The 21165-nt window shown below is 42.8% G+C and overlaps 1 protein-coding gene across 1 annotated transcript in view; it reads left to right on the top strand.

The window, feature by feature from the left end:
• hmcn2 (hemicentin 2) overlaps positions 1 to 21165 on the top strand; it is a 60776-nt gene that overhangs the window by 15849 nt on the left and 23762 nt on the right. The window contains 24 exon segments of the mRNA XM_030417322.1: positions 44 to 202; positions 287 to 411; positions 413 to 482; positions 2305 to 2400; positions 2536 to 2663; positions 2762 to 2906; positions 4269 to 4381; positions 6614 to 6773; positions 6940 to 7099; positions 9483 to 9610; positions 9765 to 10016; positions 11508 to 11591; positions 13371 to 13562; positions 13671 to 13801; positions 14794 to 14938; positions 15407 to 15533; positions 15628 to 15785; positions 17240 to 17518; positions 17593 to 17735; positions 18799 to 18949; positions 19422 to 19637; positions 19743 to 19856; positions 19946 to 20133; positions 20231 to 20327. Of these exon segments, the coding sequence (XP_030273182.1) occupies positions 44 to 202; positions 287 to 411; positions 413 to 482; positions 2305 to 2400; positions 2536 to 2663; positions 2762 to 2906; positions 4269 to 4381; positions 6614 to 6773; positions 6940 to 7099; positions 9483 to 9610; positions 9765 to 10016; positions 11508 to 11591; positions 13371 to 13562; positions 13671 to 13801; positions 14794 to 14938; positions 15407 to 15533; positions 15628 to 15785; positions 17240 to 17518; positions 17593 to 17735; positions 18799 to 18949; positions 19422 to 19637; positions 19743 to 19856; positions 19946 to 20133; positions 20231 to 20327 (3561 nt within the window).

Below are 21165 nucleotides of genomic sequence, written 5' to 3' on the forward strand. Positions count from 1 at the left end.
TCCAGTTAGAGACCAGTGCTCTTTGTTTCGCATTTTTTTCCAGGCGAGCTTGAGGTGGGCTCCGCTCCTTTCGTCGAGCAGGATGTAAACCGCGGGACCCTTCACATCCGGGGGGTTCAGGAGGTCGACGCCGGTCAGTACACCTGTGTGGCCAGCAGCCCTGCTGGAACCTCTGCTGGCACCGTCAGACTGGAGGTTGGAGGTGAGCCCACACTCCAGTTTTCCACATGAAGCTTATTTTTCTCACAAAATATACACAAAGGAAAATTCACTCTTCTCCTCACAGCGGGCCCATTGTTCTCCGAGGCACCGGTTGACATGACAGCTAACGTTGGGGAGAATATCACCCTCCACTGCGTTGCCCGGGGTTCCCCGCAGCCGACAGTGACCTGGCACAGACAGGACGGCAGGACAGATTCTTACGAGGACAGACAGCCACAGTCGAACAGTGCAGCTGGAAGATGGACATCTTCTAATCCAGAGTGAGTTATCAGTGAAACACCATCACAGCAGCAAAGAACTTCGGTCTGCAGTGCAGCTTGACACAGCCTTGTGGTTGCCTTGCACTCAATGACATGACCGAAACTTTCTGAGTGATTATTATTAGAAGAGGTGCAGCGTTTCATATTAAAGTCAGCTAACATTTTCTTTAGAAAGGGGGCCACAGGATCTCATCACCTTCTATTAAGTAACAAGATGACTGTCACAACATTATGTATCGGTCGTGCTAAAAGCACTTCTTCTGCTCTGTCAAAGACTTCACTTGACTTTGGTGCTAATAATCATTCGGCTGGTGGTGGCCTTTGTCTGTCTATGTTCTCATCAGAGCAGAAGATTTTAGATTGTGTACTCTGGAGGCCTTTCTACTTACAAAATGACTAATCTTGCCCACTGAAGGTGATCCTTTGTTTCCTGAGACTAAATGTTTATAGTGAGCGTACTATTATATTGGACAGGAACAGACATATTTGCATGGTCTGCTGTGGCTGCTGTCTGACCTTATTATCTCAATCTGTTGCAGATGGCTTTATTTTTTACCTGCTATTGTTTTAGAAAACGTCTCCTTTTGTATTGCGTCACACAAAAAAAACTCCACCATCCCTCGCCCTTCTGCTCCTTTAATGCTTAATGTCCTGTCATCTCCTATCTAAACATTGGTCTGACTGTCTAAACACTGGAAGTGAATCATATGTTGATCTTCTCACATGTGATCTCCAGAGAATTTGCCGAGTGGGACATGTGTGTCTGCAGGCCGGCTCCTAAGCCAAACCCATTAATCCTATTATTTTCTATTTTTATCTCTTAATTACAGCAGTCGAACCAATACTACCACTTGTTATTGAGTAGTAAGTAAGTGTAAGGACACTCCAGGACACTCCTTATGTCAGATGTGGTTCGCAAGGTGTTGATTTAAGTGGACATCCCCCCCCCCTGCCAAAAAAAAAAAAATAAATAACACCAACCAACAACATCCTTTTCCTCCTATCTGCTATGTGTCTATACGAATTGTTCTGGGTTGAGTTGCAGAGTTTTGGAGACATCGTAGTACTAGATGGCAATGGTTCTGTGGCGCTCAAAGTGCCAGAAAAAACTCACGAGCAATGTCTCTTTCCAGAAACCATGACCAGGTAACTTTAGATAATCCACAGACCTTGTTGTGAGCAGTTTCATGTAGGAACCTTTTTCTTTCCACTGAACTATAGCTGCACAATTAATCGATAAGCTGTCAGCCATTAAATGAATTGACATTTGATTAATCGTCTTGAGTATTTTTTTTAAGCAATAAAAGTCAAAATTATCTGATTCCAGCTTCTTGAATATGAATATATTTTGGGGTTTCTTTACGCTTTTATGACAGTAAACTGATTATCTTTGGGTTGTGGACAAAACAAGACATTTGAGGATGTCATCTAAGGCTCAGGGAAACACATTCTTCACCATTTTCTAACATTTTATAGACCAAACAACTAATCAGCTAAACAAGGACATAAAGGACAGATTAATAGACAATGCCCTATACTAAACTGCACCTAACCCGCCAAATGTATCACCGCGCAAGAGGGAAGTGTCAAGTGTGCATCTACTTATGAACAAGAAGCTAGCTAAATAAGGTAACTAAGCTAGCTAATGTTACAGCTCAGTCGAGGAAGACATCATTAATGTTTATATCCCGAGCACTCACGTCCATGCTTGAAGTAAACCTTCCTTTTCTTCTTGGTATATACGTCATGTCAAAATGTGTACATTTGATTTTGGTGTGAACTGTCCGTTTAAGTGGCTGGTTTCCTGTCTGTTTGACCGCAGGTGTCTGGCTGGATGATGAAGGGTTGTACATCTGCGAGGCCAAGAACCAGTTTGGAACCATCAAAACTGAGGCCAGAGTTAGTGTCACTGGACTGGGTAGGCTTGTCTAAGCTCTCTTATCTCGATCTGCACTACCATAAGGTTTAGAGACAATCTCTGCAACTATGAAGCTGACTGTGGCCTTAAAATACTTAGTAAGTGTTTATGTCTTTACACTTCCTTTCCTTGCAGAGGCCCCTCTCTTGGCCCAAGGTGCCCCAGTCATCACCACTGGCATCGGTCAGTCCCTCAGTATTCCCTGCATGCTGCTGGATGGAATACCTCTTCCAGAGAGACACTGGTCCCGAAATGGAAAACCTGTAAGACTGACTAGTATTCAGCTTTCAAATACATATGGTATGTTAAGCAGATGATCTCCATGTTCCTGTGTGACAGCAGTCATTATTTTTCTGCACAGGTTCAGCTGACTGGGAGGATGTTCGTGAGGAGTGATGGCGGCTTGTACATTGAGAGAGCCACCCCGGAGGATGCTGGGACTTATGTTTGCACAGCGGTGAATGTAGCAGGCTCCATGAACATCACAGTCAGCCTGGAGGTCCACAGTGAGTTAAAGGAATAATAGAATAATTGCCTTCTTGCTCAGAGAAAATCAGTACTTGACGTACGCTAACTGTGACGCTAGGGCCAGCAGACAATTAGCTTAGCTTAGCAAAAAGACTGGAAGCAGGGGGAAATGGCTAGCATGATTCTGTTCTGATATAACATGCAGATACACAAGAAAGTCATCTAGCCTGGACGAGAAGTAGTTCCAGTCGATAAAATTAGCCCCACACTGCTGTAATGACATTGTGTACAGTTTAAACAAATTATATATATGTATATTTCTGAGCTGCAGACGCACTGCTATGGTTTCTAGCCCTGTTAGCGGTGTGACATATTGAATATCTGGTTTATAATCAAATACCACAAAATCTAAAGACATTTCCATCAGACTCAGCTGCACCTTGTGTTTGGTGCTAATTAGCCAATGTTAGCATGCTAACATGCTAAACTAAAACGACAACTTTTTAGCATCTTCATTGTGAGCAGCTTCTAACCAAACTCGTCTCGTTGTTCCGCCCTGCTTTCATTCTCTATGCTTAGCTAAACTGTCTCCATCTCTGGTTCTAGCTTCATATTTAGCTAACACGAGAGGTATCAATCTTATCACTTAACTCCCAGGAAGAAAGATAATAAGTCAATTTCCGAAAATGGTTTTTATTTTTTAAAAGGATAATTCACTCATTGTGGACATTTAAGTGTGTTATCAGGTCTTCGGGAGTATTACTGCGTATGTGAAAAAAAGGAGGTTAAAGCCTTTTGTGGCTCCACAGGAAGCTGCATGTAATCTGATGGACTGCCTCCACTGATGGCGCTCAGTGGCTAAATTGAATTGTGGGACAATTAGGCACCAGGTTTGGAGGAAGAAAGTGTGGAATAAAAATGGTATCTTGGATCATTACTAAACTGTCCAAAATGAGCTTTATACTACTTTTTCCACATATGCAGTAGTACCCCCCCCCACCCCCTGAGACCTTTAATAACACTTTAACGTCTTAAATTGGTGGAGTTGTCCTTTAAGTTTCGATGTTGAGACACTGCAGGTTTGAACCCTATTTTATGGTTTAGACAGTCAGGTCAACAATGTGCTGACTCAGAATGGAAAACAACAATATGTCAGTGACTTGACCACCTGCTGTCATCATAGTGAGAGGGTTCATTTACTGCATGCTTTGATGAAAGGGCCATTTTGTTCATAAGCACGTAATGACAGACAGGCCAGATTACGGTTCATCATCGGGTTGTAATGAAGAAATGCCTCGAGCGCTGATTCTGCTGGCTGACTAAGGCCAGTGATAATGCTGTAGGCCCGCTTCTCTACGGCCAGTCAGACAGCTGTGTTTTGTGACCTACTTCTCCCACAGTGCCTCCTGAGATCAACGCTGGTCCGTACCACTACGTAGCCAACGAGGGTGTAGCCATCACACTATCATGCGAGGCCAGCGGTGTTCCCAAGCCAAAAGTCGTCTGGTCCAAGGTAGGAGGTCACACTCACAGTCCAAATCTGCTCTCATTAGCGACTGCTTTGGCTGCGTCCCATAAACCCATCATGCATCCAGGGCATGACAAATTGGCTACATCTTATTCCCACACTATCTAGTGAGGATTGTACTTGAAACTCATTCATTTACAATTAATCGTCGTGAAGGCTGTGAAAGCTATAGAAGCAGCTTACAATCATACAAAAGATCTATTTCCAGACTAGCGATGGTGATGAGATTTAGATTTTTCTCACAAAGTTTGAACCAAACTTGTCAATCAGTAGGCTATTATTAATATTATCATAAATGTAACTACTACTAGAATTACTATAGTGATAATAATAGTCATCATCATCATCTTATAATTATTACAATTATTTTTATTGTTCATTCTCCTTTATTTTTTCCTTGATTTGGCAGACCAGCCGACAATAACAGTTTGATCTGATTTGATTTGATTAGCCTGGCCAGGAAAGATGTAACCATGGCAACTTTACCATATTGCAGCGAGAAATCGTCGTTACACCTTAGGAATCTATTTAAAGCCTTTCTTGCAGTGCCTTTCAGTACAACACCTGTGAAGAAAAGGATCATTTCGTGAGAAAAAAAGGTGATTTACATCTAGGCTGAGCCGGCATGAAACCAGCATGATCATTAGACAGTATCCACATTATAATAGTGTGGAATGCATTCTTCCACTGCAGTCAGGGATGTCACCTCGTTTATGAGGAAACAAAGATTGAACACATTGTGGACAATATGAACATTTCTTGTCATGATTATCCTGGCCAAAGTAGTTAGGTTATTAATAAGTAATTAGGTTATTATCCATTATTATGAACAATTCTCTTAAAACTTACCAAAAATCACCAAGAACATATATGTTTTCTTACATTATGCTAAGATATATAAGAATATTGCTGTTACATCACAGCATTCAGTTCATAAAAAATAGGGAGGATTTTGAAAACCAAAGCAGGAGGCCGAGTTTCACAGACTTTGTTTCCTGATTTCTCGTGACTTTAAATTGGTGTGAACTTGTGTTAATCTCTGTCAATCTCTCTATTATATAATATATCATCAGTTTTCATTCTGTTTTTGCGCTTCCCCCTTAGAGAGTCTGTGCATGCCGTTGTGCTCATAAGCCCTCAATGGTGATTGAAGTCAGCGTGACCCCTGCGATCAACTGAAAGTAGATGGGGAAGATCTTTTAGAATGCAAGCCCCTTTCCATTAAAACTTCCCATAATAAACAGGCATTTCTTTTTCCCAGGTCATCTGACATTTCAGTATTTCATTCTCCTCTCCATTTCTCTGTCACTCACTGGGAGGACAAGGCGATACAGTACCCTACACTACATGCTGTATAGCGCCAGAAACAAGTTGTGAGAACTAAAAGCGGGAGAAAAAATGGTGTGAAATTTGTTGGGAGAAAAACAGGAGTGTTGTGACCCCAGGAGGAAACTGGGAGAGGGCAATTAAAAATGTGAGTTTCACAGCAAAATCGAGAAGGTTGTCAAGTTTGTGTCACAGATAGGAAAAATGTCTCTTTGTAGTGAGCATGCTTTTTGTGAAAAAGGCTCAAACAATCTTAAATATGGTCATAGATCATAGGGTCCCCCTGTGGAAATTGTTTTGTAGTTTGGAATCCACAGTATATACACACATCTGACCTGGCTTATTTTTGGGAGAGTAAACATTGAATGACTGGAAAGATGCAGGGTTCCCTTTGTTACAATTCAAAAGAAATCAGAAAATCCATATAGGGCGATTCCGATGATGGACCACCACCATCTTCAGTGTGTTTTCATCCCGATCCACAACAGAGTCTTATATCCTCCCATCCCCACCATTCACCATTACATAGTCAGCATTATTGAGTGAGATCAACTTGCACTTGTTCCCTACGTATTGTTGAACTGAGCCAGATTTTTCTTCCTCGCCCTTGCCCGAAAAGTACTCTCGAGTCAAGTGAATTTATTTTCTTGCCAGATGAAAGTGAATCTGTAAAAGCAATTTCATGTTCAAAGCAAGTGCGTGTGCAGCAGGCGGCATTCTTGTGTGCATGCATTGGGGATAGAGAGTGAGCTGGGAGGGGGGTTGCTAGCTAATTACATTAGACATCAAAGGTTGGACTGTAAACACTAAGCTTAGTGTCCCAGCACTGTTGTGCAAACAGCTTTTATCTGCAGTAGATTCTGGATGGTCTCATGCCTGCACTTCCTCCAGGGGAGGCAGCCACTGCCCAGGGACCACTCCTCTCTTCAGTCTGAGCCTGATGGATACCTCCACATCCCCCACCCTACCACTGAGGATGCAGGCATCTACATCTGCACTGCCACCAGTCCTGTGGGCTACGCCAGCCGAGAGGTCCAGCTCAGCGTCAACAGTGAGCAAATAAATGTTTCGCCGCAGTCACCCAAACATGGCAATGTTTGATTTTAACAAAGGCCGACCTCTGTCTACACACTGTATGTTTGACAGTATGACTTCCTGTTTGGAGTTGAACATAGTCTACATGGTATTCTCACTTTTCCTCTCTTCATCTTCTCCAGTCATGCCGAAAATAATGGGTGTGAGTGGCCATGACAACACAGTGAAGATGGCTGCCGAGGTTGGAGCAGAGGTTGTTCTCCCATGTGAGGCTGAGGGGAGTCCCTCTCCACTCGTCACATGGAGCAGAAATGGACATCCCATCCCCCCCGTCACAGCTGGGTAAGAGGAAGTCTTACCTCACTCTGGTAATGATGCAATAAAATTAGTTAAACATCATGGAACGAAAGGTTCTCACCATACCTTACCCTCTGACTTTGCTAACATCTGACTCAGCTTTTACAGGACTTTAGCTGGCGGCTGTTCAAAGCTGCTGCACATGTTCGGGGTTCATTTAGTGATGCCTTTTGAAGGGCAGCTAGGCAGCGGCAACAGCAGTCTGCCAGAGGGCTGTGTGGAGGCTTCACTTTGGCTAACTGAAGAAGAACATCTGGTCCCACATGGTTCGCTGACGTTGGCTTTCATGTGTGGTCACTCTGGGTGCAGACAGGCTGGCTGACTTGGGACACAGACTGCATAGATGACAGACAGCTTCTCGCGGCCAGACACCAGACCGAATGGTTTTGGGCAGATAGAAGAATGGGGGGAGTGGGTTGAAAGCTGCGGTGACTCAGATACAGTATGACTTGTGTGGGGCCAGGAAGAAGGAAAAGGTGGGGGCGGAGTGGGGGGTGCCAGGAAGAGGGGAGGAAAACGAACTGACAGAGGAAGAGATACAAGCCCTGTCTGCCTGATGTTTGGATTCCCTGGGGTGCTTCAGCAGTAAAACAACATGCTGACTCTTTACTAGCCCTGTCTGATGAGAATAACACATCTCCGCGAAACAACCCCCACATCAGCCAGCGCTTTGCATATGCAGGGCCTGCGGAAACAAGCATGCTGTGAAGGAGGGGGAATCATGCTCTCCAGCCACACTCTGTGGGTCAAAGGAAATGACCAGAGGGTGCTGATTGTTGAGATAACTTAAATCAGTGGGTGGTAAAATTTCTGCCATAGCCATGTAATAGGCTCATGCTAACTCTAATCCTGATGAGGCCAATTTGTCCCAGTTAGTCTTTGTGTCAGTCTGTGTACACAGATGACCTGACACCAGTGTGGGGAGTGATGGATAAAGGGGTGGTTCACGTCTTTACTGTCGCATCGCCGGATTGCAGCGGTCTGAGCACAGATTGAGCGCTGCAGAGGCAGTCATTTGGTTCCAATGTTCGATGTTGCTGCCTATCCTCAGGCTGTTTGAGGAGGTGGGGGAGCAACGTTACACCATATGTGCCACTGATATAGAGAGCTCTTTGTGCTTCAGTACCCACTTACATGATCGTGTTATTGTTATAATTCAGTTGCTAAGCAGACACTCTTATCAAAGATAAATCATGGAGGTGTGTTTACACTGGTGCATATTATGCATTTATACAGCTGGATAGCTTCTTGTGCAGGTCAGGTTACCTCACACCCCCTTAAAGTCTGTGACCTACATTTAAGTACTTTTAACCTACATTTAACTGCTGCTTGTTTTTGCTACAAATCATGTTTTTTGGGGGAAGGTTAGTGTAGGTGATCGTCTCCATCTCTCCGCTTGTTTGTATACATAAAAGCAATGGTTTGTTTAGCATAAATGCTGCTTTCCACATGGTTGTTCTCAAAAGCATATTGATAATGAAGACCCGTGGGACCTTCCTTTTAGCACCATTATCAGTTTGATTTTCAAATGATCTGTTTTCCTGACCCCTTAGTGGTAAGGACACAACAGTTGCTGCACATTTTACTGTTCCCAACAGGAAGAAATGCATGGATTTTTTGTGAGCCTGAGACCTTTCCAATGCTGATGTCATCAGGTCAAACTCCGGCTACCCATTTACACTGTAATTACCCTGTACAATGGTAATTGTGAGAGTAAGAACTCACTAGGGAGATTACTAGTGCCTGGCTAAGGTCCAGTTTCCACTTTGTGCTTTTCTTCCATCCATCACAGATCAATTCTTTATGGCAACCAAACAGCACAAATGCAAAGATGCTATCAGCAGCTCTACAATGTATTTCAACTCTGTGTTGCTGTCACTTCCTCTCATACTTTGTTACTTATTTGGAGCATACAATGGATAAGCATTATGCCCCAGTCTTTTTGCTCAAAATTTGTACAAATTATCTGATTATTTTACACACTAATGAACCACTTCATCAATGAGTCTCCGGCATTAGCTGTCCTGGGAATTCACTGTCTGAAGCTGTTTACAGGAACTGCTTTCATCAACTCAGCTTCTGCTAAAAATAGTTACACAAGCATCTTGAAATTGGTCCTCACAGAAACACAATAATAGAGGTTGATATCTAGATATACGTTAGTGACAAAAAAAACAGTAGTGTAAGGGTCACTAGATGATAGATGTACCCATTCTCCACAATATAAAGAGGACGTATGAGGTAAATATACAGTAGCTTTGACAGGAAAACATCTTTTCCTAAAACACAGTGGCTGTAGATCTTAGGTGACTCATGAAGTGTTTTCTTTTCTCCATCTCTTTGCCTTTGACCCCTCACCACACCCCAGGTTCACTGTTTTGCCTTCAGGCTCTCTGAGGATCACTGATGTGCGCCTGATTGATAGTAAAATGTACACCTGCACTGCAGAGAACCCAGCGGGCAACGTGTCCCTGAGCTACAATTTGCACATTCAAGGTAAGTCTGTGGAGTCTCCCGAGGAAGAAGAACTTCTTAGAAACATAAAACATCACTTCTAACATGTGTAAAATATTTAAGATATGTAAATAAATAGGTGAGTAACAGATGTTGTGAAATGTGCATTTTAAAAGAAATGTGTTTTTGTCCTCAGCTAAACCCAGAATTCAGCCTGCACCTTCCCTCTTGAAAGCCCTGATTGGCCAAACAGTGACTCTCCCATGTGTGGTCCAAGGAGAACCAAGCCCTGAGGTCAGTTGGTTTCACAATGGACTTCCTGTTGGAACCAAGAACACTACACCCCTCAGGATTGAGAGGGCCAGCCTCGATGACCAGGGCACCTATCAGTGTGTGGCTAAGAACAGTGCCGGACAGAAGACCTTGGAGATCAAGCTGGAAATTCTTGGTGAATATCTGCGGTTCACTTCTTTAATCCCTGCTTGTTCAATGTGTGAATAAGCAGAAATAAATAAAACTCTGCTATACTGTATACAGATATATTTTGAATCATGCCTGGAGTGTAGAAAAGAACCATTTCCTCCTACTTGCGATATCAAAATTTACACAGGCAGGCCACGTCCCTTTAATCCAACTCCGGAAAGGTTGGGCGGAGGGGGTGTCCAGAATTATTTGGCCATCTAACAAGCACTTCTAACGGACTACATTGGCTCTTGAAGCCTCTGTTGATTTGTGTATGTTAAGATGTGAGGACAATGTGGCAAATTCTGCTGAATCAAGCCTTCTTGCCACCAGTAATAGGGTGCCTCAGGAGTCTGTTGTTGGTCCTTTACTATATACATTATACATTAATATCATTTTGGTTCCGAATCAGTACTTCAGCAGCCACATTTTTGCAAATGATTTATTGACATTCCCCTACTCCCACTCCAAGCTAGGCTCCTTCTCATCTTCGTCACCTTCCCAATACCTATAAATGTGAAAAAGTACAATATTTTGTTGAGTTGTTTGCTTACATTACCCCTTAACCGTTATAATACAAAACCCCTTAATACCAAAGTTTACTAAAGGTAACAGTGCATTTCATTTGGTTGTCTGCCATTTTAACTATGAAATCACAGAGTTAGGAAGGAAGTCGAAGAACCAGACGTAAAATAAAGAAAGCGCAAAAATTTCCCCTCGTCTTTGAACAGATTATTGTATGTGAGCTGTTAGCTTGGAAGCGACGTCACAGGCCGAAAGTGGTTCAGCTCAACCTCTCATTGAACTCAGATCTCTCCAGGACTCCCTTTCCTCTGGGTAACGATATGTTCAGGAAGTAAAGTACATATCCCCTCCAGCTCCAGTCAGCAGTCAACAATACAAAACATAAACACCCGACAATGGAGGGCACCTCCACGGATCACTGCTGCAGTCCGGTTGATAAACAGGAGTGAAGATAATTTTACTTTTCAATCCCAAAAGTTAAAATGTATCTGTGAGCTTTCCAACCATTGGTGAAAGGCTTCAGATCAGAACAGAATCTGCTTTGTGGGCATGCAAGTGTTTATTCCTCCAGAAGGTCTGGCTCTGCACCTGACTTTCTCCTTTAGAGCTGGCTGGCTCTGAGCAGTTAAAACAGCGGCTTTAATTCAGGTCTCATTTAAAAAGGAGATTTTATTTTAATGAGACTACTTGATTTAATATAGCTACCAATAAGGTGCCTGGCTGTTGATGTTCTCTTGCCATCAGAGTTGAGTACCCATGGCTTAAGTCTTACATGTATAAGAGTTCTTCAGATACCCTGAAGGCTTCCTCTCATTTATTGGGTTTAGTTATTAATACATTTTACAGAGTAGATAACACTGACTAACACTCATCATGTTTTACATTTAACACTGTATCAACTGCCCTTGGGTCACTGTGAACCATGGTTAACATTTTGTTCCTGTCCTCACAGAGGCCCCATCCTTTGCAGAACCTGGAGATGCCATAATGGAGAAAGTAGCAAGCAGCAAGGTCACCATCCCTTGTCCTGCAAAAGGTAGGACATTATTCATTGATGAGTCAGCCTGAGACGGTCTGAAAAAAAGAACAGGGCAGTCAAAGGTCGGGCATTTAGAAGAGACACAACTTACAGGGTGCGACTACATTTTCGGTGCATAAAATGAATCGGTCTTTCTTAGCTCGTTTTCATGACACAAAAGAATATTCCTTCTTAAATGTAGGACAGATACATGTCGTCGTGCACCATCAAAGGAATGTTTCATTGCCACTGTAGACTTTCTGTTGTCAAACTTTTAAAAAAGGGCCTTGCCATCTTAAAAGGCACAGCTTCTTTTTATCACAGCACCCAGAGACATGCTGTTGTCTATATATTTTAATATCTCTGTGCGAACAAGGGAGCATCCTGGAGGGATGTGGAGAGCAAAACACAGTGAGTGTCTGCGTATGTCTGCAGATACACTGATAGATACCTCTGACAGCTCGCGGAAACAGGTACTGTTTGTGTGGAGCACTGCCATGGTAACCAGCTCGGTGAGAGAAGGTGAGGACTGTGTCTAATGTGGAGCAACAGCTGGAACATAAGTCTGCCTGCTGCCTCAGTGAGCCACATCTGCTTTCCTCTGCGTCGGGGCCTGCTGGGAGAGGAATCCTAATTACAGGCTGCTGCTGGCAGATGAAGGACAGAGATGTCTGAGGTGCACGGTGAAGCACAGGAAGAGGAAGATGAAGCCACACTAGCCCTCCTTCCATCCATACTGGCAGGCAGGCAGGCAGACCGTACCCGGCCTCAGAGGGCTCACACACAAATACTTGATGCTCTTGACACCCCTGAGAGGCAGCCGGCGGCAGGAAACAATGGTCCACTCATTGTTCTCTAGAGATCTATTTGTATAGGGAAGATAAAGAGCAGTCTCTGCCAGAAGGATACTATTAATTCGCCAACAAGCACATTGCATTTGATAGAGGTAATTATTTTGGAAACACATGGAAGAGATAATCTCCGTCAGCCCGAGAAAATAAATTCAAAGTCGACTAATGAGATCTGTTAACATCTAAAATAGAACATCTGTATGCATTTCCTGTTCAATGAGATAATTAATTTGCCCCAGAGCTCCCTAACTGTAAACATGTGTACCGACAGGCAACGGAAGGCAACATCACCTTTGCTAGTGCCTCCTGTGGTCAGTACTTTTGAGATTGAGGAAGGCTGTGCTGTGTTTGATTTCTCTCCCTCGTATGTGGTGTTTATATATGTAACACCTCTGTAAATAGACAGAGCCACGGCAATTGGATCTCTCCACTGCTCTGGTTGTTCACTGCAGCTCTCCTGGCCTGTCCTTGTTCTAGGGACAAAATCCCTCACCTTAACCCCCATTCTACCTTTCTCCTCTAGACCATTTCAAGCTCTTCTCCACCCAGTTATCCACAAAACACATCTGTTTCAGCCACCTTGAACTGATTGTTCAACCACTCCTATTCTTACTGCTCAAGACGCTCACCTCAGTGTTTGGCAATAAATCTCGATGCTAGTGTTTTCAGTCGTCCATCTCTCCAGCATGCTGAGTCGTACTTTTTTATGCGACTCTGACCTTGAAATGTTGAGCTCACAGGCTACAAGGACTCTTACAATTTTGGCATGGTCTCCCCTGCTGTTCTGCTGTCCAACAGATAAATGTAGGGCCTGCTTGTTCGAGTCTGGGCTGCATGCCCATTACATTCTCCAGTGGAGAGGCAGAGAGATGGAAGTAACTTTTCTTTGTCAGATGTGATCAATAAAGCTCAGTTTATATTCCTTCTCTTTTTCCCCCACCTGCAGGTTCACCTCGTCCCAAGGTACGCTGGTTCAAGAATGGCCTAGAGATACACCCCGAACAATCAGAGTTTTCTGTGGCGAGGGACGGAGCTCTCGTAATTAGCACAGCGTCTGCCAGCCACAGCGGGGACTTCAAGTGTGTGGCAACCAATGAGGCAGGCTCTGTGGAGAGGAAGACGAGGCTGAAAGTAAATGGTGAGGATTCAGTAACACCGGTTTTTCTTGCTTTTAACAAAAACCTTAAACTGAACTGAAACATATTTAAAACACAAAGCTTCACTTCTTTCTTCTACACCTCTACAGTTCCCCCAGAGATCCAAGATGACGGCCAGCCTCTGAACCTTACTGTCACATTGAAGCAGCCTCTCACTCTGGGCTGCGACGCCTTCGGGATCCCCTCTCCAACAATCACCTGGACCAAAGATGGTCATCCTGTGAGTTTTGTTTTCACCCTGAATTCCCTTTTACAGTAAATTAAGATCTTAAGTAGCGCGTTAATATACTGTATCTTGTTGATATCTAGCTGTACAATGACACCAAGTGGTTTTTGTTTTAATTACAATAAAACGCTAGAGATGCACGTCCCTACGCTGCGTTTAAGCGCTGCGCCGGCACTGGAGCAAGGTCCGACTGAACCCATTATTATTCTGGTATATGGGAATTTGTGCTGGCTTGCGTGTATTTCTTCAAACCAATCACAATCGTCTTGGTGCTCTTGCGAAATAATGTTGTGGGGGTGTTTGGTGGAAGCGAGCCCTGGCATTGAAATGGCTTAATCCCTGCAAAAAAAGCTGGCCTACCATACTGCACAATCCATGTCTTTGTGCAACCCAATTGCCAGAATAAATGTTAGGAATGTACATTTGTATTGATTTAGGTTAAATTTTGAATTTGATGTTATGACAATGCTGTGCTCATGATCTAGTTAGGTTAAGTTACAAAAACTTGGTTAGGGTTAGGAAATTATATTTTGGCTTAGAAGACCAGTATTGATTGTTACAAAGAAGGCTGGAGATGTCCCAGGGATTCTCATCTGGTTTTGTTGGCACAAACTTGGCTGGAGATGTCTATACGTTTTGCCAAAAACATCAGGTTTTGTTGGCAAAAACATAGCTGGAGATGTCCTGACTTTTTGTCAAAAATATTTGTGTTTTTCTCCAAAAACTGAACTGGAAATTGGCCTGAGGTCACCCATTTTGAACACCATAAAGAAGGCTAGAGATGTCATGAGCTCATGCTAAAAACACTCGGCTGGAGATGTCCCCACACCAGATTTTTCTCTTTTCACATAGTGATGGGTGAATGGTGAATGGCAAAGAACAGACAGCAGAAGGAGAAAACTAGTTGGCCAATGGCAGGCTTATACCCACAGTCTCCCTTTTTTGTGAGTCATATGGATGCACTAATTTAAGTTCTGTGCCTCCAGGTGGACAGTCCTGGGGTGTACCTGCAGAATGGGAACAGGATGCTGAGAATCTACAGAGTTCAGCCAGAACATGCAGGAAGATTCTCCTGCACAGCTCAAAACTCAGCTGGAGAGGCCCGGAGAGAATATAACATTGTGGTGCAAGGTGAGCTCATAAACCAGCTGTCATACTGGTATTTAGGATGAATAAGAATAGAGTGGGGAAGAGACACATTTAAGGACGCCTCCTACATTAAGTAGAGAGTTAAAAAGGAGATTTTTCTTGCCCTCAGTGGAATTAAAATATCCTAGAACAGCAGTCTAAAGCCTCAAAAGCGCTTAAACTGTTTAATTAAACTCTTATACTCTGTTTAATGTAGCATACATCCTGAAAGTTGTCATCCTCTCACACCTACAAAGACTAACCATTTATGTCAATGCTAATGATCTCATTAATAGCTAAGCCGATTGCCCTCTCTTATCTGGATGGTTTTAATGTCTGTCTTTTGTTCCAAACAATGAATTTTAATTTATTTGGATCATTATGTCATTCAGCATTTAGATCAATCTCATAAATCCATCAAACCATGTGAATCAACAAGTGTATTTCTGGTGTATGTGTGCACTGTTACAGCTCCACCAGTGATCTCAGGAACATCCCGGCTACAGGAGCTAACTGTGGCGCTGGGCCAGGAGGTGGGGTTTCAGTGCCGGGTTAGCGGACGACCAGCACCCAGAGTGGAATGGAGCCGTGATGGAGAGTAAGCGTCAGATTATTGATGTGACATTCAGCACCGCACATTGGATGCAGCATCGACGGTATTGATTTAATCCACCATTCCTTCCTCTCTCCAGAGTTCTGTCCCGTGATGGAGACCCACATGTGGAGTTTCTGGAAGATGGCCAGGTGCTGAAGGTGAAGTCAGTCAGACTGAGGGACCAGGGGCTTTACCAGTGTCTGGCCCGCAACAACGCAGGAACTCAGATGCGCCAGTTCAGACTCACAGTGCAAGGTCTCTACTATTTGTTCTCACTTTAACTAAGGTCACTAAGGTTCAGACCTGGTATTAACATCCGTCCTGAGTGATCAAGTTACAAGAGTACACTCGTGAATGCCTTAAAGATGCATTTAGTACACATTTGAGATCTGATCACTCAGACCACATCCAGAGGGGGCTGGGATACATGTCACCACATTCTTTTAGCAGTGTGTCACACTGATGGCCCGCCTACTCAACTTATGTCCTGTGAGAAGAAGAAGAAGAAGAAGAAGAAGAAGAAGGAGAAGAGAAGAAGAAGAAGAGGCAGAGTGGACTACACACTGGCCCGATTTCCATGTGGTTCCCTGTAATGCAAACTATGTGTTTGGGCCCAGTTGGCGCACAGTTGAACTGTAACCACAATGTTCCCAGACATACTTAACAAATCACACAATTTTGAGAGTTGTTGAGTGAGCAGAAGCCTTAAAAAACTGTCAGTTTGTCGCAGCATCGCTTTACCAGCCTGTCTGCTTCTGTGTCTAAAGTGCCTCCCACAAACATTGTTTCAGCTGAGTTAACCATTTAGCCTAAATGTATGCAAGAAGACTTCATTTTATTGATGGAAAATCATTTCAAATTTTATAAATATAGTAAAAAGTAACCAATATAGGCTTCTTTGTTTCCTGTGGAGAAAATGCCCAGACTTCAAATTTAGTAACTTATGGCCTTTAGAGAAACACTGTATTACAAATTCTTAATTTTTTTCTTCTTCTTGATAACATGGCAAATGTATCAAATGTATAAACATGAAGATATTTCCTTTTTCGTGTAAAAGAAAAAATCATATCGAATTGTTCCCGTGATGTACGCGTTAATTTGCATATACTGTAGAGTGGGAAAATTCAATCCAATCACGAGTGGCCCATCGAGACACATTGGTGACACGTTAGTGCCAAGTGTGTACTGATGGCTTTCCACTTGTGATCAGGACGGACGTTAATACCAGTGCTGATCAGTGCTTAAAAGACACATACCATACACCCACAACACATTGACCTGAATACAGTTTATGTTTATTCTGTCTACACAAAATATTAAAGGAAATAAATGAAATAGGAAAAAGAAAATCCTTTAGGAATGATGAGGATATTAAGTCAGTTTCTTTTCCAAAAGTGCTGTGGTGGAAAGAAAATAACTGAACATAATATTTAATTCATGTGTAAACCAAGCCTCTGTAGTTAGATGATTTAGCTTACGCCACACTGCCTGGACTGTGAGCACACACTGAACTCTCTTTATGCAGGCTCTGGGGATTTCTGTCACCTAGAGAGCATGTGCTGTAATTACCCAGAGTATCACACACTGCATTTAGAGGGTCGCCTGCACAGAACAGGTCAACCCCCTGAGGAGCTATTATTCTGTGCTATGGGCCAGTTAAAATCTTACTGCCTATTAAACATTAGTGTATTGCTGCTCTTTCTCTGCAGCTCCCCCGACCATCAAGGGCCCTACTGAGACCTCAGAAGTGTCAGTGGTGCTCGGATTCCCCACAGTGCTCCCCTGTGATGTTGAGGGCTCACCCACACCCAGTATCACCTGGTTAAAGGACAACCAGCCCATCGTGTCCAGTCCCCAGCTGACGTACACCCGGGGTGGACAGGCGCTGCGACTGGGCTCAGCTCAGGGAGAAAGCACTGGCCTCTACACCTGCAGGGCCACAAATCCAGCCGGCACCGCCATCAAACATTATTCTCTGAGTGTGCTGGGTAAGAGACATCTTCATCACTTACAAATTTGAGAGGCTGAGACAGAAGCTTTAATGATAAGTCTGCCTTTTCAGTCCCACCACAGATAGAAGGCGATTCTACATCTTTATCGTTTGGTGGTCAGGAAGAGAAAGTTCGGATCAATGGGAGTTTAACTCTCTCCTGCCTGAGCAAAGGTTTCCCTGAGCCTAAGGTTAATTGGTTCAAAGATGGACAGGTTGGTGTCTCCTCCTCTGCATCTTACAAACATGAATGTTTGATGTGATTTTAATGGAACAAGTTCAGCCTCTACTGGCAACCAGTACAAATTGCAACAGCCTTAGCAGCATTGGCATCCTCTTGCACAACCCACCCCCACTTTCCACATTTGTATGTTGAGTAAGCTTGTTAATTATAGCAAAGGCGTCGAAGAATTATCCAGTGAGTGCATATTATGATGTAAAATACTGAACTAATACTGTGTTTTATCCTCAACCTGTATTTTGATGAGCGGCTTTAATTTTTGGCAACACCTTGATGTGTGTGTGCTTGTGTGGAGCAGCAGTAAATACATGAGGATTAGGTGGGTTTTGGATTCATGAAACATCTGTTTTTCTAAATTGCCCTCCAGGTACCGTTACATAACAATTTTGTAAAACAAAAGAAAACAAACCAAAAAATGACATTACAGACTGAAAATTGTGTTTTTAAAGCCAGGCATTCAAAAAACCTGCCAAATGTTTTATTGAAGCTCCTCTTATCTAACCCTGCAAAATGATTTAAATAATGTCAGAAATAAGCTCAGAAAAAGGTTGAAATTGTGAAAGAATATGTATTTATTGAGCTATGGAACCGAGATAGTATATTGTGATGACATCATCGAGTGTACAACAAGCAAAAGCAAGCTGTAGTTTAACCCAATAAAAAAACAGGCTCAAAAGGTATCACACAAAAAAAGGAAAATGTTTAAGTCAACATATTTCAAATATGCATCTATGAAATGAAACCACTGAATATATTACAGGCAGTGAAAAGTATACAAAAATAGCTAGGTCAAAAAATGTTTTTTGTGGAAAATCTACAGTGAAAATATCTTCATAAGTGTTTTTTATGCTCCTGGCTCCTACATTACCCACGATGCAACCTGGCTACCAGTTTATTCTGAGATTGTAGCAGGTCATGTTTTGAAGTAACTCGAGGGAATTTATCTGTTTTTGCCCAACTCCCTGCAGAGCCACAAAGACTTTATAGAACTATTTCTGACAGATTACAGTGGACTATAATTGTGTTTATGTCTGTAGTTGCTGACTGGAACCCTTCATGCTGGCATTAAGGAGAGTGGCCATGTCCTCAATATTGACAATGCCATGCTGTCCCATGAGGGGCAGTACACCTGCGTGGTCACCAACTCTGCAGGAGAGGACAAGAGAGACTTCCGTGTCACCATTCAGGGTGTGTTTGGTTAAATCTATGTAATTATATTGTCTCAAGTTCGCAATCCTCTTCTCAAATACTATTAGCTAGAGCTGCAAGTAATTATTATTTTCAGTGTTGATTAATTGATCAGTTGTTTGGTTTACAAAAAGGTCAGAACATGGTTAAAAATCTAAATTATTGATTAGAAAATCTTGTTTTGTTCACCAACCAAAAATTTTCAGTTTACTGTCATAGAGGATGACAGAAAATACTCTACACATTTAAGAAGCCGAATAAGAGAATTTTGATTCAAACATATTTATTAAAAAATATATCATCATCAAAATAGCTACTTATTAAATAGTTGACAACTAATGGATTCGTTGTTGTTCTAATATTATAAATACATTTTACAGTTTGATAACTTGCATTTATGATACAGAATAATTATGATGTCGATTTTTGCGAAAGTATATTCTTAAATTAATAGAAAGTCTTGTATTGCTAGTTCCTCCGGTCTTTCACCGGGTGACCAACAGAGAAGCAGCCTGGGGTCTGGGACATGAGGGTGATGACAAAGAAGACATGATGGAGAAGCGAGAGGTGGTCTTGGGCCATCCAGTCAGTCTCTCCTGTGAAAGTAACGCCATCCCTCCACCGAAGCTCAGCTGGTACAAGGACGGACGAAAACTCACCTCTGCCGATGGGGTGGTACTACGTCCAGGTCTGAGGGAACTCCTTCCTCTGTGATCTCAGTTAAAACCAGCAGTGTGTTTGTTGTGTTGGACTGGGGTTTCATATCCGTGGACAAATGGTTTTGTTCTTTCAGGTGGACAGGTGCTACAAATCACCCGAGTACAGAGGGAAGATGCTGGAAAGTACACATGCCAGGCTGTTAATGAAGCCGGAGAAGACCGCATGCACTTTGAACTGGAGATCCTTGGTAAGCAGGTGCACATAATTAAAATGTATGTAAAAACACCTATATGGAAATGATTTCTGAAGGGATGTCTGTTGTGTTTACCTCCTCAGTCCCTCCTGTTATTATGGGAGCATCAGAGGAGTTCCTGGAGGAAATGGGAGCAGTGGTCAACAGCACCGTGGTCCTCCACTGTGACGCGACTGGACACCCGGCTCCTGTCATCTCCTGGCTGAGAGATGGGCAGGCGGTGCACACAGACTCACAGCACCGCATCAGCGAGGATGGGACTCAGCTCCAGGTTGGTCGTTGCTGACTTTAAGACATATACCTGCATGTGAACTGATCCAAGGGGACATGTTTTTATTCAGGAATAACGCTTCAATCCCATGTTTTAGCTCCTCAGTGTGCAGGTTTCAGACATGGCTGGGTATTCGTGTGCAGCTGAGAACAAGGTTGGAACGGTGGAGAAGCACTTCAGTCTAACAGTACAAGGTAAGGCTTCACCACTACCTCTGTATCGGGTCAGTAGGGAAAATAAACAGTCAAAATGTCTTAAAAGTTTTTTTTAGGCGTTCTTTTGCAGGATGTGGTGATGCATGCTTCAGTAAGCTCCATGACCGTGCATGTTATTTTCAGTCATTTGTGTATTTGACCTGACAGCTATATGTAAATGTTTTGGACATGTAGGCCTGCATGTGATGTCAATTACTTTCCTCTCTATCAGAGGAAATCCTCTCTGGCTGGATATAATATCTAGCACATGACTTTCATGTGGGCGAACAGAGTTCATGCCCCACAAATATGTGGAGTTTGTTTTATGGACTTTTATTAACTGAGTTTATAGTTTTCAGATATATAGACAGAAGAAATATATCAGCTTTCAGCTGCATTTTGGTTAGGTTTAGGCATTAAAACTGCTTGGTTACGTTTAGAAAATTATGTTTTCAGTTATGTGAGATGTGAGATATGTGTCTCATCACTTTTCAAGTGATGAGACACCCAATGTGAGCCGATGAGAACACACAGCAGGCACACAACACTGCCCCCGCGCAAAGTTTTTAGGGAGGCTCCAGAATCAGCATTTGGTTGCAATAAAGTGAAACTAGGCTCCTTTTAAACAACTGAAACTATTTTGAAAATGAAAGATTATTTTATTGGATAATAAAAAAAAAATATGAATCCGATTACTGTATATATGCTACAAGTTGTAAATTATTCTCAGGGTTTCTTGGATGTACAGGACAAATTTCAAACCCAATCCGGTGATAAATAATCAATTCATGAGGCTGAGAATATGCATACAAATAATCACAAAAAATATTACATTTAT

This window comes from Sparus aurata, chromosome 5 (assembly GCF_900880675.1).
Source record: "Sparus aurata chromosome 5, fSpaAur1.1, whole genome shotgun sequence".
NCBI classification, from domain to species: Eukaryota; Metazoa; Chordata; class Actinopteri; order Spariformes; family Sparidae; genus Sparus; species Sparus aurata.